At 36.4% G+C, this 14,475-nt stretch overlaps 1 protein-coding gene across 1 annotated transcript in view; it reads left to right on the forward strand.

Moving 5' to 3' along the window:
- DARS1 (aspartyl-tRNA synthetase 1) overlaps positions 1 to 12,604 on the forward strand; it is a 40,915-nt gene extending 28,311 nt beyond the window's left edge. Inside the window, exons 8-16 of the mRNA XM_051622904.1 lie at positions 2,174 to 2,285; positions 4,254 to 4,388; positions 5,556 to 5,703; positions 6,664 to 6,810; positions 7,788 to 7,830; positions 8,454 to 8,534; positions 9,172 to 9,283; positions 10,238 to 10,309; positions 11,974 to 12,604. Coding sequence (XP_051478864.1) covers positions 2,174 to 2,285; positions 4,254 to 4,388; positions 5,556 to 5,703; positions 6,664 to 6,810; positions 7,788 to 7,830; positions 8,454 to 8,534; positions 9,172 to 9,283; positions 10,238 to 10,309; positions 11,974 to 12,065 — 942 coding nt within the window. The 3' untranslated portion in view covers positions 12,066 to 12,604. The remainder of the gene's footprint in view (positions 1 to 2,173; positions 2,286 to 4,253; positions 4,389 to 5,555; positions 5,704 to 6,663; positions 6,811 to 7,787; positions 7,831 to 8,453; positions 8,535 to 9,171; positions 9,284 to 10,237; positions 10,310 to 11,973) is intronic.
- Positions 12,605 to 14,475: the final 1,871 nt, after the last annotated feature.

The raw sequence follows: 14,475 nt of genomic DNA on the forward strand, positions 1-14,475 counted from the left end.
CAGGACAAGAGGAAATGGTCTCAAGTTGCACCAGGGGAGATTAGATATTAGAAGAAACTTATTCACCTAAAGGGTGATTAAACACTGGAACAGGCTGCCCAGGGAGGTGGTTGAATCACCACCCCTGGATGTGTTTAAAAGACATATAGCTGTGGTGCTGAGGGACACAGTTAAAGCACTGGACTTGGTAGAGTTAGGTTGATGGTTGATATTGTTAGGTTGTGGTTGAACTCTATGATCTTGAAGGTCTTTCCCAACCAGAATGATTCTGTGATTATGGATGAGATTAGGAAGACAGAGTCTTTGCTCTGCATCCTCACTGAATCCAGAAGTTACTACCTGACAAACTATTGTTAGAGAAGAACTGTGTTAGATATTAACTGGCTGTATGTCTGTGCACACTTTCAGGTCTCAAGTAATTGCTTTCAGATAGGGTTTAGCAACCATTTTTCTTTTTCCTAGGAATCTATAATTTAAGACTACACCTGCTCTGGCATGAAACTGTTGTTGGTTCATCAGAAGGGGAGAGGAGGCATTGTTACTATCCTGCTTTAAATAAACATTACACAATTTGTCTTTTAGCAATTAAAAAAAAGGTCTAGTTTACAAAAAACAGTATTGGTGAACTCAAATGTGACTGTTTAAGTTGACACCTCTTGGAAAATGTCTTGGTAAAGAAAATAAATAAATGAACCCCTTTAAATCATCCTGTTGCTTTGATGAAACACTGTTAAATGCTGCCCAGAACTCACACTAAGCCTTAGCATGTGTCTGACTGTGGGAGACCTGTATAAAAAAGTGAAAAAGTTTGAGGGTACTTTTGTAACTGTTGTTCAAAACCTCATTTCCTTAATTTTGAAAGTAGAGGGAGTAGGGGTTGTGGTTACTGCTATCAGACAGTGAGAGCTGCTAGCTATTACTTACTAGTCTCAGCCACTAACAGTCCTGATATATATTATTGATCAGCTGAAACCGGAAATAACTACAAATTACTGGACATGTGGGGTGTTACTACTGTTTACTTTTCGGGTTTTTTTTCAGGAAAGTGAGCTCTTTGTCTTGCAGAGATGATGGTTGTAGCTTTATTTCAGTGTATCTACTGCTTAAATTTGGGCGCTTATATAATTTGTTTTGGTTGGGGTTTTTTGTTTTGTGGTTTGGTAGGAGTCATGTGAAAAAGCCCACAAGGCTCTTCTTACCCTAACTGAAAAGTTGGGTACCTTTCAGAAAGGAGAAGTAAACAGTGCTATGACGCAGATAGTTGTAAAGAACTGTTCTTTTGGTTGTCTGGAAGAAGGCGTTAGGTTTTATGCATACTTCTAGGCTGCTAACTGTCAGGTCTTACAGACTGCAAGCACAAAATCAGATACGGGTTCAGTGCTGACGTGGTACAGTGTTTTCAGCTTTTTCTAAGGGTTTTTTTTTCTTCACACTAAAGCCCAAGAGTGTTACAGGGGCTTTTACTGTAGGTATTTGCTAACTAGATAAGTAGCTTAACTGTGTCATGTACATAACCAAAAATATGATCATTTCAGCTACATATACTTTTGTTTTCAACTAGATACACTTTTGGAGTAAATTTTGAAAAGACAGAAGAACTGCAGTTCATATGATGAGGTTTTATGTGGACTGTTTTAAATGCTGGGAGTTTAGACCTTGGTTTTGGGATGGTTTTATGGCAGTGTTGTACATGGTTAATATGTGGCTGTGTTTTTGTAAGAGTAACATTGCATTTGGGCCTTTAATAGACACAAACATTTCTACCTTATGTTATTGAGGGCTTTGCTTTTATCATGCACTGCATATTACTGCAGCTGTTCTAGTTCCATTTGCTGAAAGCTTTTTAATAGGTTTAGTGTTTTCATAAAACTTCTTTCTATAAAACCTTTATTTGCAGAAGCACATCTCATATATCAGTGATTCTTTAAATGCAGATTTGACCATAGTGCCTCTTTTATAACTAAATATGCCATAAATTGAAATGACGAGGTTCTCTTGTTTCCTTTGCTGTTTCTTTTTGTGTAATAAACAATTACCCATTTGCACTTTTCTGTGTTTAGGCAAATACAATAATCAGGTGTTCCTTAGAGAACTTCCAGGTGTCCAGAAAAAGTAATAGAGTCAGGGGAAAAAAAAATAATAACTTAGGATTCATTATTTTATCTTCTTGTAGACCTCCACTAGTCAAGCAATCTTCTGCCTTCAGTCTGGTATTTGTCAGCTTTTCCGAGAAACTCTTATTCGCAAGGGATTTGTGGAAATTCAGACTCCCAAAATCATTTCAGGTATTGTATATGCAATCCAACAGCTGCAGGTCTGCTTCTTTTGTAGTTGCTCAGCATCCTGTCTGTCAAAATTTTAATAAGTTTTTATTTTAAAAGTTCTATTTCTAATTTAGATGCAATGTAGCAAACTTCTAGCAGGTATCAAAGTTGTACTTTGCTTTTCTCCTGACTTTGGATGTTAAAAGAATGACAAGACAAATACTATATATACCCTGATATATTTACACTGCAGTGCATTTGAAGTTTTTATTTGGTTAAATACAGATGTCTGATCATATGCATTGTTGTTCAAATCAGCATTCTCAATCTTGAGCACTGCCTGTTTCATTCCTAGTATCTAAAAAAACCATCAACCACTGTAATTTAGATTAAAAGCAGCTTTCATCATAAAGAAGTTACAACAAACATATCATGATGTAAAAGATGATGCCATTATATACAGTATGTCACTTCTTTAGCTTATGGCTGACTAGAAGGTGGTAGGTCATTTTTCTGGAAGTGTGGCATAACAGCTTCAGCCTGGCTAAAAGTCTGGAAGTGTATATTTTGCTTCTAGTCCTGTTGTTGATCTGCTGTATTCTTTTCTAAAAGTCAACTGGCTTGATTTACTGATGGATGTTTTAATTCCATTTTATTGGTGTTCTCTGAGGTTTTGTTGATGTCACCAAGACATGGCATGGAAAATGTAGGGCAGAGTATTTGTATTACACATTGTATGTCATTCATTATATGCATACATTTTGCCTACTGAATTTTATACTTCTGTGTTTATATTTTTGAAGACAGCTCTTGATTGAGATAGAAAAAGTGTTCTAGCAAAACACTTTTAAGCAACATACTTTCAACATGGAAAGTATCGTTGAACTATAATATTAAATAACTTTTTTCCTGCAGACACAGTTGAAACAGTATGAAGTACTAAAGACTCCCAAGTAGTTTATTTTTGTAAGACCTTTGAGGAAGTGTGCTATTCTTACTGTGCAGTGTACCATTGAAAGCAAGCAAGCAAGCATCCTATTGTTTGAATGAGATCGTATTTTGTAAAAATAACTTGAGTTAAGTTGATGCCATCCTTATGAAACTTCCAATTTAAACATCATAGCTGTTCTAAGATTTGAGATTTTGAAAGTTAACTTGTATTCAAAAACAACTGTAAATATTCACTGAAACCATTTCAGTGGGAGTAGTGGTAATGACAGAAAAGAAACATTAATCTCAGCAGAATGGTTAGTAACAATAGTAATTAGTACTTTACCTAGAGTTATTGTAACCTTAGAACTTTCCAAGATCATTAACTAGTCTTTCACTCTGGCATGCTTTTGTTAGCAAGTTAGGCAAATCTAAGTCTCATATCACACACTGGGAAATGGAAAGGTAAAGTGACTCAGCTGGTAGTTTTGGTAGGCAGTTTGCAGTATGAGATTTAAATGCGTGTGTTCTTGGTTCTTGTTCTCTCAAGGTAACCTGTGAAAACCACCTCAAGCTGAGAAAAAGCTTTATACCTTTGCAGATGTCCTCTGGTAAATCTAGTTGTGTCTGAGAGGCACATTTATGCCTCCAGTTAAGAGAGGATGGTCCTGGCAAAACAGGATATGCGCTTTCATCTCAGTCTTTGCAGTTAACCCCTGGAAGCCTATGTCCCTGATAAACATGGGTTTCCAGAGACATGTTGGGCTGCAAGTGGATGTGGTGCTACAAGTATGCTTTTTCTGCTGTTCTCAGTCTAAGGTGGAGGACAGCTGGGAATAGTAACATTTTAAACTAAATTTGCAGATTTGCCAGACAATGTGTGACAGCGCTGAGCTGCAAATCTTCCCTCAGTATTAATGGATGCAAATGTATCTTTTGCCTCTAATATGCTTTGAAAAAAAATCTCCCTCAGATCTCTAGGTGTAAGACCAGTAGCCTGTCTACCTCTGATGTATTTACCTTTTTATTTAATAATTACTGCAAGCATTTGCTTTCCAGCTGCCAGTGAAGGAGGAGCCAATGTGTTTACAGTATCATACTTCAAAAGCAGTGCCTACCTGGCTCAGTCCCCACAGCTGTACAAGCAGATGTGTATATGTGCTGACTTTGAAAAGGTTTTTTGCATTGGGCCAGGTAAGATAAGCATCGGTTTATCCTAAGTGTGAAGTGTGCAGTAATAGCTTTTAGCAGGTGTGGTACAAATAAGATAACATGCAGACTGAAAGCTCTTAAGGGTTTTACTTAATACAGTTTCTCTTACTGAACACAAATTTCAGTTGGAGCAACAAATGAGAATAAAGTTGACAGAGAAGTTGCTGGAACAAAACTAAAATGCTGAGATAAGGGTGCAGTACTCTTCTCCAGTACCTGCTGTTCTGTGAGGAGAAAGAATAGAGTTGCATTGGAAATTGATAATGAAGTTAGAAAAACATGGCACAACACTGTGATTACTGGAGCTGTGGTTTCCTATTAACCATACCAAGTAGTTGCCTTTAGTTGCCCAGTGATAAGCAGTGAAAATAGGCAGGCTTATGCGCTTCACATTGCATATTGCCATATATTTATCCCTTGCTTTTGTATATGTACCACACAGCTTTATTCAGAAAACACATATTGTTAACTGGGCTATCAATAAATAATAAAAATTAATAAATTCCCAGTCTCATGCTTTCTCAAAAGCTTATAGGACATGGCCCCTTTACGTGGTAATACAGCATTTATTTTCTAAGACCTCAAAGACAGGTTTAAAGACAAGTAAGCTGGAAATGCTGGAAAAGAAGTCAATAACAGCTTAGAAAGTAAAAGTTTAAAAAAGGAAATAATTCAGAATATCTTAAGTTTCTTGTTAATTACTAACAAATGAGTCATGGGTTGTAAGAAGACATGTTTATACTAGCCTCCTATATCTGAAAAAAACCCCAACAAAACGGAACACACACGTGCAGAAGTCTATTTCCTCTGAAAAAAAGCGGTTTTCAAATCTGAAAGTTCCTGTGTGCCTGAAAGCTTGTCTGTTTCTCCCACTTCTGTCTGTTGGTCTAACAAGAGATACTGCCTCTCTACAAGTCTTGTCTGTCTTGTATCCTTTGAGCACCACAGCTAAAATAATGCTGTCACTGTTGTTATAAGGGATGCTCTGAGGCAGCTAGTTTTCTTTTTGTTTTCCAGTGAGTATTGTCATGTCTAAACACAGCATTGTGTGCCTGGTCCAAAGGCTGATGTGATTGATTGTCAGTGTTATTCTTCAAAATGGAGTGATAATTTCAGATCAGTTAGAATTTCTGTTGTTTAATTTTACAGTATTTAGAGCTGAGGACTCCAATACACACAGACACTTGACAGAGTTTGTTGGTCTGGATATTGAAATGGCTTTTAACTATCACTATCATGAAGTGGTAGATGAGATTGCAGATACCTTGGTGCAGATATTCAAGGGACTTCAGGAAAGGTAACGAGAGCATTTTCCATTTCATGAGCAACTTCATATGTTTGAGATCTCTCACACTGCGGCATGAAATGGGTGAGCATTTCATCCTCAGCTTGCCAAGTAATTAATAATCTGATTTACAACAGAACTTCAAAACAGGCATTTTTGCTTTGCTTCTACCTGTTTCTTTGTGCCTGACTTTTGAAGTTCATGCAAACCATATGCCAGTAAACTGTCTGCTTTTATCCCAATTTGCATCTTCTAGAGTATGCTAGTTTGCACAGAGAAACCTTGTTGTTTACTGTTGAATGGACTTCCTAACAGAAAAGATCCATCATTGATTTTATATGTCCTTTTTTGCAAATACAGGTAGACTGATAGTTCTGTTTTGAAATGAATCTTAATATTTACTTAGTTTTTCTGTATCAAATTTATTGTAACAGCCTGCATCTCTGCCGTGGCAAAAGCAAACAGAATTTTCCATTATTCACAATCCAATTCATTTAAAAGGCAGGGCAGAAGTTTAGGAAGTGGTTTTTATTTACTTACAAATTAGACAGCCATGCCAGCAGAAATGCAAATCTTTTCATCTGTCTAGAAGGAAATTTCTCTTTCATATTTTAAATAAGATATTACTTAAATCAGAGAACTCAGGTAAATATTACAAATCAAGGGGATGATTCCTGCATGTCTTTGCTGTGAAAACTTGGCCTAGTCAATTATTTCTTACTAAAGGAATAAACCAGAAGTAAAAGTAAAATACTACCATGTATAATTGAAGTAGATTCATTAACTTACATGGAACATTTAATCAAGATTGTACAGAATTTCTCTCCAGAAGTGGCTTTAAAATAGTTTTTTATGTTGCGAGAGGGACCCCTTGTGGCAAAATTACAATTGCAGAATCATTGCTAAATGCAAGAAGAGTACATTTCTTGACTGTTCTGTATTTTGCATCTGTTCTTGCTTCCTCATGCACAGATTCCAAACTGAAATTCAGACAGTAAACAAGCAGTTCCCTTGTGAGCCATTTAAGTTTTTGGAGCCAACTCTGAGGCTGGAATACCGTGAAGGTGTGGCCATGCTTAGAGAAGCTGGTGTTGAGATGGGTGATGAAGAAGATCTGAGGTATTTTGGAAGTACACAAATGTGTCAGAGTCTTGTGGGAGGGGAAGTGTCAGTTTTGTACTCTGCAACTGACAGCCCTCAAGAAGGAAACACAAGCTTTTAGAGGAATAAACAGAACTCATATCCAGATGCCTTGACAAATACATGAAAGGATATGAAAACAGAACTTTCTTCTAATGTAAACTATAGGTACAAAGTCTAAAATTTAAAAGAAAATAACTTAAAACACAAAGTGAAAGTAACTTGAACCTTCTACCTGTAAGAAATGTTTGTTTTCCTAGCAATTGCAGTCCTTCAAGTGAATTTTCACATGGTTTTGAATAGGATTAAACAAAAAGTTTCTTCAGTCTTAAGGTCTTTTCAGTTACAGCTTCTCCTTTCTTCGTTCCACCTCAGGAAAATGATAAAGCAGTCATGATTGCATTCTCATTGATTGACTTAAAGATGGGTTTAATTAAACTTCTTTGAAGACAGTTCCCTTTCTTTCCCATAATATATCCAGTACCATTAGGATAATGTGGGATTTTACAGTTAAATAATTGTTTAAGAAATTAAGAAATTTCATTCTTAAGAATTTGATAGAGAAAAACAATTTTCTCAGCAACTTCTTATGGTTTTTCTCACTGATGGTGCCTAAGAAGAAATGGCTGCATAAGGTATATGCTGATAGGAGTAAGAGCACACAATTCTTCAGTTATCAGAATATGGGAGCTGAGAAATAATTATAGTAACAGCAAGAATAGGTATTAGTTAATTTAAAGGATCTTTAGGACCAACAGAAAATATTTAGAAGCAGAAAGAAATATACTTTATTTCTGAAATTTGACTGTACTATAGAAAACATTCAGAAACAAGTAGTAGATTTTCTGAAGGGTGGGGTGCAGCAGATCTGTAGCTTGAAATCTTTTTAGCTTTAAGGGGTATATAATGCATACAGGTTTAAATTACTTAATTTTAATGGTGATAATCTTTTTCAGCACACCTAATGAAAAGCTGCTGGGACGCCTAGTAAAGGAAAAGGTAACAGTTATTTTAAAATAAAGAAATTTAATCTGAAACCTGATACGGAGTCATTGGGCTGGTATGGGGCCATACCAGCTGGTATGGGCTGGAAGGGCCTCCTTCATGTCAAATAACTTTTTACACACTGAGAATGCAGGATCTCAGATCATGCAGAAGTTCTGATATTTGTGATTAGCATAGGCAGTTTTTACTTGTCTGACTGCATTCCCATTTTGCTGCTGCTTATTTACTTACTGTAGTTTAAATTATTCTGTGTAGGGATAACTTGACAAAGTAAATATTTATATGATCCTGCTGTAACAATATGTAATTCTGATAACAAGATTAGGTCTCCTATAGATAGAAGATGAGATCCTTGGCAAAAAAACCCTGTTACTACAGCAAGACATTTTACTGCTACATGTTTGTAAGTTTACAGTAGTAGTATTGGAAAAGTGAAAAATAATGCACCACTTTTATTGACAACTGTTATTTTTAAGATAATACTGTCAAATTTGTGGAAAGTTGTTGGGATATCTTTTAAAACTTTATTTCGAAGATTTACTGGTTATGTCTTCCTCTTGTAGTTTGTTCTTTACATAATTTTCTGTTGTACTAACTTTTAAATTACCTTATTTCAGTATGACACGGACTTCTATATTCTTGACAAATATCCTCTTGCTGTGAGGCCTTTTTATACAATGCCAGACCCACTAAACCCTGTAAGTAAAATTCTTTATTGTTGTCATTGGGATTTTTTTTGTAGTTTAAATTATTCTGTGTAGGGATAACTTGACAAAATAGATAAAGTATTTTTATGATCCCACTGTAACAATGTGTAATTCTGATAACAAGATTAGGTCAGTGTTGCATGACTTGTAAAATGTTCACAGTTACTCTTCAGTGGTGAAAACATACCAGAAAGAAACAAATTAGCTAAAAATTGTGAGGGCTTTATGAGGACATCTCCATGGTCAGAACACTACTGCCATCACTGAAGAGGCAAAAATATTCTCCCAGGACAACAGACAATTTAACAGAAAATGTGGGTGTTTTTCATTATTAGAAATTTCTCAGTTTATTTCTAAATCCAGGGTAAATATCTTTAGAGCATTTTTGCTGGGATAACTACATGCAAGTTTAATGGTTTTTCAAAGGGCGTGTGGATGAACATTTTTATTTCATCTTCAGTCAAATGAGAGGAGCCAAAGGGCTGTAATTCCCAGGCAGACTCTCCAGATACGTTGCACTCTCACTGCACAACTTGGGATATCAAAAGTGAAGTTACTGAGGGGCATGTTTTTCACCCAAAGATAGAGCAACTGTTGGTAGGAAATAAACCCATCTTTGTTTTTCCAGAAAAACTCCAACTCTTATGATATGTTCATGAGAGGGGAAGAGATCTTGTCTGGAGCTCAGAGAATTCATGATCCTCAGCTGCTGACAGAAAGGGCCAAGCATCACTGCATCGGTAACAAGTCAAACAACGTTAAGCTGAATTTGAAGGAATATAGTTCATGACTGGATTTGTTTCCTTTAGAGGAAGAATTTGGGGGAGAATTAGTTACATGGCAGTATGGTTAAAATCAGAGTATTGTTTCATGCTTAATGTTTGTTAATCCATGTAATTCTGTTCAACCACTTTAGTCCAGAGTGGTGGTATTGAGAAACTAGTTAGTTTCCCAGCAACACCTTGATGAAAAGGAATTGTTTCCAAGGAGTTTAGAGAAATGTAATGCAGGAAATGCCTTCAACAAAACGAGGCTGGTCAAACAAGTCTCATTCAGGCATGCCTCTCTGTACTCTCACAGACTTTTTACAGAGGACTGTAGCAGAGTTTTGGTTGGATGCCTTTTTAAACCTTGAACTGAGAGGAAACAAGCAAGCAGTGACCCTTGGTGAAAGTTAAAGAAAAAAAAAAAAAGACTCAGCAGGAACAAGGCCAGCTAATAGTAGAAGGGTGAAAGAGTAAATTAGGGTGGTGATCATGGGAGTAAAGTGTAGATTAAAGTTATGCTTTTGGTGAATGGCAAAAAAGGAGTAGCTCCCACTGTAGCAAGATGGAAAGATAGTATAATCTTTGCTTTCTCACTGCTGTTCATTCAAGAAGTCACCATTTTCCATAAATTACAATAAACAGTTGGGCCTGGCTTTTACTCAGTTCTAGAATTTCTTCCCTGCTTAAGTTATTAACAAAATTACAAAACAAAAGTTACAGTTGTAATTTCTAGATAGTTCTGGATAATTCATATTTAATGATATTCATATTTAGGATATGCATATTAAGGATATTCATATTTAACTCTACTGTTAGTTTGTAAGTTAAATAGGTAATTTTTTTATTGTGCTTGCAGTCCTCCAGTTACTTGTATGTTTGGCTAGGGGTTCATTAAGCAGGTGACAAACATACCTGTTTCCTCTCTAGATTTGGAGAAAATAAAGGCTTATATTGATTCATTTCGTTTTGGTGCACCTCCCCATGCAGGTGGTGGAATAGGTAAGTACCTGTATTTTATTTTGTTCTGTATTAGCCTAAGTTTAATTTAAACTGCTCAATCTCAAGCAAAGTTCAATTCAATAATCAGAATAGTAACCTTCTTAGGTAAATTTGTGGGGCTGCTTATCCTGGAGGATTTAAGGAAAGAAACTAAAATGTAAGGATCGTCATAAAATAAAATAAATAGACAATATTAATGGCATAGTCTGACAAGTTTGAAAAGTTGGTGATCACAAGAAAAAATGCTGATTTATTAGCCAGACACATCACTTTAATATTTCACCCATGAGAAAAATTTAAGGAAGCAAGGAAGTTCTGTGTTATGTATGGATTTATCATAACCTACTAATGCCAGAAGCCACCAGTCTCTTAGTGCACTTGAAGGTGTTCTGCAGGGAGGAGAAATGAGTGATTGCTTCTGCCTTATTCAGGGATTTGACTGATCAGTTTGGCTGATGCACATTGTTTCTGCCAAGGTATTGCAGCTTTGTGTCTTGGGTGTGAGTATTTTACATATTAAAATGAAAAAAGGTAGGTTTTAGGCATCTTAATGATAACAATTTACAGTTATGCAAATGGCTTTCATTAGCAGGATGAAACCTGTTCATACATATGGAAGAAGGACACTTTGTAGGTCATGATCAGTAAACACAATTATTTCCTTGAGTCAGTCTTCATTTGCCTTACTTGTATAAAAGTATATTTGGTTCATTCTTGGCATGTTCTCAGAACAACTTCCTGAGTATGCCTTCAGTAAATGCATCAGATATGCAATGTGCTGTTGAGACAGCTGGTTTGAAATGCCTACAGGATGTAAGCGTGGGTGACTTGTGAGCAGAGGAGAGATGTAGCATTTGTAGATGATCCCATCATTTAGGCCAGTTAGAACAGACATCAAGGAAGCAGAAGCCACACCTCTTCTGCAGGGTAAGTGCTCTTCCTGGCACATCCCAGAGGTCAGGCCAAGTACCAGCCAAACAGAAGATGCTGTGAGAATGAACACTGGTTTCTGGCTGCTTCAGATGGAAACCTTAGCATAGAAGGGCAGTGTGTGAAAACCAGGATATGCATCTGGGCTTCATCTCAACATGGCTGGGATGCACATGGAGACCCATGGATTAGGAAGTTCTTCTGTCTTCCACAATACACACACAACCTCTGAGACTTCAGGAAGAACACAGTGACCATTTACACGGTTAATCTATGTTTTGAGAAGGGTTTGGGATAAAATTCTCCAGCTGTCAGTTTTTACTGTTGTTGCTTATGGCACTAAATGTCTCTGACCCTGAAGCTGATAAGACTGCTCTGGACTATACTTCTGGTCTTGTATTCAAGATACAGTTCTCCTGTTTACCCACTTCCTGTTTCACTTTTCTACACCGTCTTTCTTGAAAGTCCCGAGTGAGTCAGAGCAGGACTGAGTGTCTAGTACCATTGCTTATTGATTCATGTTCCACAGGAGTCTGTGTCCTGGCAGGAGGCACTCTCAATCCTGAATTTTTGGTTCTCGCTCCTTTCTGCAGTCAGCCGTAATAATGCGTTCATCTCAGTCCTTGCTCACAATGCCATGTGAGGCTGGCTGTAGGGATAAAGTACCTTTGGCTTCTAAAGAAGAGAAAAAGACTGTGTTGATGTTTTTTGTTTTTTTTTTTAATTTATTGTAGGGCTGGAAAGAGTAACCATGCTGTACCTCGGGCTGCACAACGTTCGTCAGACCTCCATGTTCCCACGGGATCCCAAGCGCCTGACACCTTAACACGAGTGGGTTTTGAAAGTTTGAGGTGATTTGTCCTGCAAACATGATGTGATGGCAAGCATAGCCCCTGCTACGGATGAACCTGTATTGATTTGAGCATTATAATATGCAATAAAAAAACCCACCTCATTTTCTAAAGTGCCACAATATTTTTTTTATCCTTCGCTTTTTATTTAAAAGAAAATCTTTGAACAGGTCAAGAATCTTTGTATTGGCAACAGTGCACATTTTAATGAAGATGTGATACTTTGAGTTAGTATTCTAGTATCACATTAAATTGTATCATGTTTCTTAACATTTTAATAAATTACATAATTTTAACTTATGTCAGTGAGATGGAATATTCTGAAGTACAGAATTGGCTCAAAGCTAAAATAACTGGATGCTTGCAATTTAAAATCAGGAGGAAAACAGCCAGTTGTTAATTTACATGAGTGACAGGTAGAGAAGCAGGTGAGAAGAGCTACATTCTTAACAAAAAGTCTTCATATGAAATTGTGAAAACAGATTGCAATAAATCTCTCAAAGTAAATCAGAAACAGTATCTGTTTTTCTGACTTTTGCTTTGTATCCTCACAAATAATAATGAATCCATTTGGGTTGGTTGGTTGTTTTTTCTTAATGATACATAAAGTTTAAATTGATTTTCTTTCTATATTCCCTTTTTTTGAAAGTTGCATAGATGCCATGGGCCTGTTCTTTATTTTATGTTACTGTTTGAAAATGGATAGAAGGTTACACACACTCATGGAATATGCAAAGAATATATAGTATTCTCAGAAAATAATTGGATGGTGGGTTTGAGAGCAGGTCCTGTGTTTTCCTGCCTGACCCAGCCTCTAGGATAACAACAAATCAGCAAGGATTTAATGTATCCATGACCAATGAAAGAAAAGCAAACAATGTAAGCCAATCTGTTTCAGTTTTTTTGTCCTTTATAAATGCTTTGAACAACACAACTGCTGTACATTTAGAGAAATTGCGTGTTTCTGTATGTCACAGGACTTCTGAAATTCTTTCCAAACATCCTTTTTCTCAAATGAATCACCTACTTGAACCTCCTCAATCTGCAGTGATGCACAAATCTACTTCTCTTCCTCTTCCAACCCAAAGGATGTGCCCTGCATTTGGAGAGGAACTAGTGTATTACAAAATTCCTTTTCTGGACTGCAGCTGATAGTTGTTTTTCAAATGTAAAACATTTTTTAAGTGTGGATGCCAAAGAGCAAAGGACTAAATTCCTTACTTGGGCACTGCACTAGAGTTACTGTAATATTTATAAATATTTGCAATTCCCTGACTTAATTTTTGCTTAACATTTTTCCTGGTAAAGCATTGAGTAGGAGGTATGGGTTAGATAGTCTGCATTATTGTTGCTACCTTGATTTTTAAATGTCAGAGAAGTCACATATTGGTTAAGCTACAGAAAGGTCAGTGAGGCTGTGTATAAATTGTGTAGAATTTCACAAAAGGGCAAATCATCTTTTGCAGCTGCCACTGAACAAGACTTAATTTTAATATTTTGTGACAAGAGTTCTCCATTTGAAAACAATCATACTGAAGGTCAGTTAGGTAAAGTACTGGAAATGTAAAAGTTAAACTTTGTTTACAAGTCACACGATTCAAGGCATAACAGACTTTGCAGCTTTGCTTATCAGTCTGTTGTAATTAATTCACCATGGGATCTTCCCAAAATTATTAACTTTAAAATCTTAACAGTGTACCCAACTGTACTTTACAAAGCTCAGAGGATTATGTACACAGCTTATCATCACAGACTTAGTACTGATGAATCCAAGTTTCAGTTGTTCAGCTAAGCCAACTGGAATTAATTAAATTTAATTACTTTTGTTCAAATGGAACTGGTAATGTATTCCACATCAGAAGCGTATCCTTCTAATACATAGCAAAATTACTGACTTACATTTCAGGCCAACAAAGAGAAAAATCTGAGAACTGTTTCTTGCCCTAGATTTGGCAGCAAGTTTTGTGCATACATGCCTGTAACAACTCTGCTTATCCAGTTCTGTTAAGAGTTATTCGAGCTTAAGTTCTAGTTGGATTTATTCACAAGAAGAAAAATTCAGATGGAGACTCTGATCCTTTTTTATGCCATATCCTTTCATGCAGTTTTTCTTAGCTAACTGAGAACAATTATGATCATAAATCAAAATGCAAAATGCATTTGTCCTGAACGTAATCTTAACAGGATACCTTGGTGGGAGCTGGGCATTGTTAGAATTTTGTTCAAAACCTTGCAAATACTAATTTCAGAACTTCATGTTGCTTTGATAAGTAGTTCTGGAGAAGTCAAACCTGTATAGTCCTTTATTTCCAGGAACTTGCAGAAAGTTTAGCATTTTAAATGGAGTCCACTTCTTCACCAGTTAAAATTATTTTGGGTTTTTTT

Source organism: Apus apus, chromosome 6 (assembly GCF_020740795.1).
Source record: "Apus apus isolate bApuApu2 chromosome 6, bApuApu2.pri.cur, whole genome shotgun sequence".
NCBI lineage: Eukaryota > Metazoa > Chordata > Aves > Apodiformes > Apodidae > Apus > Apus apus.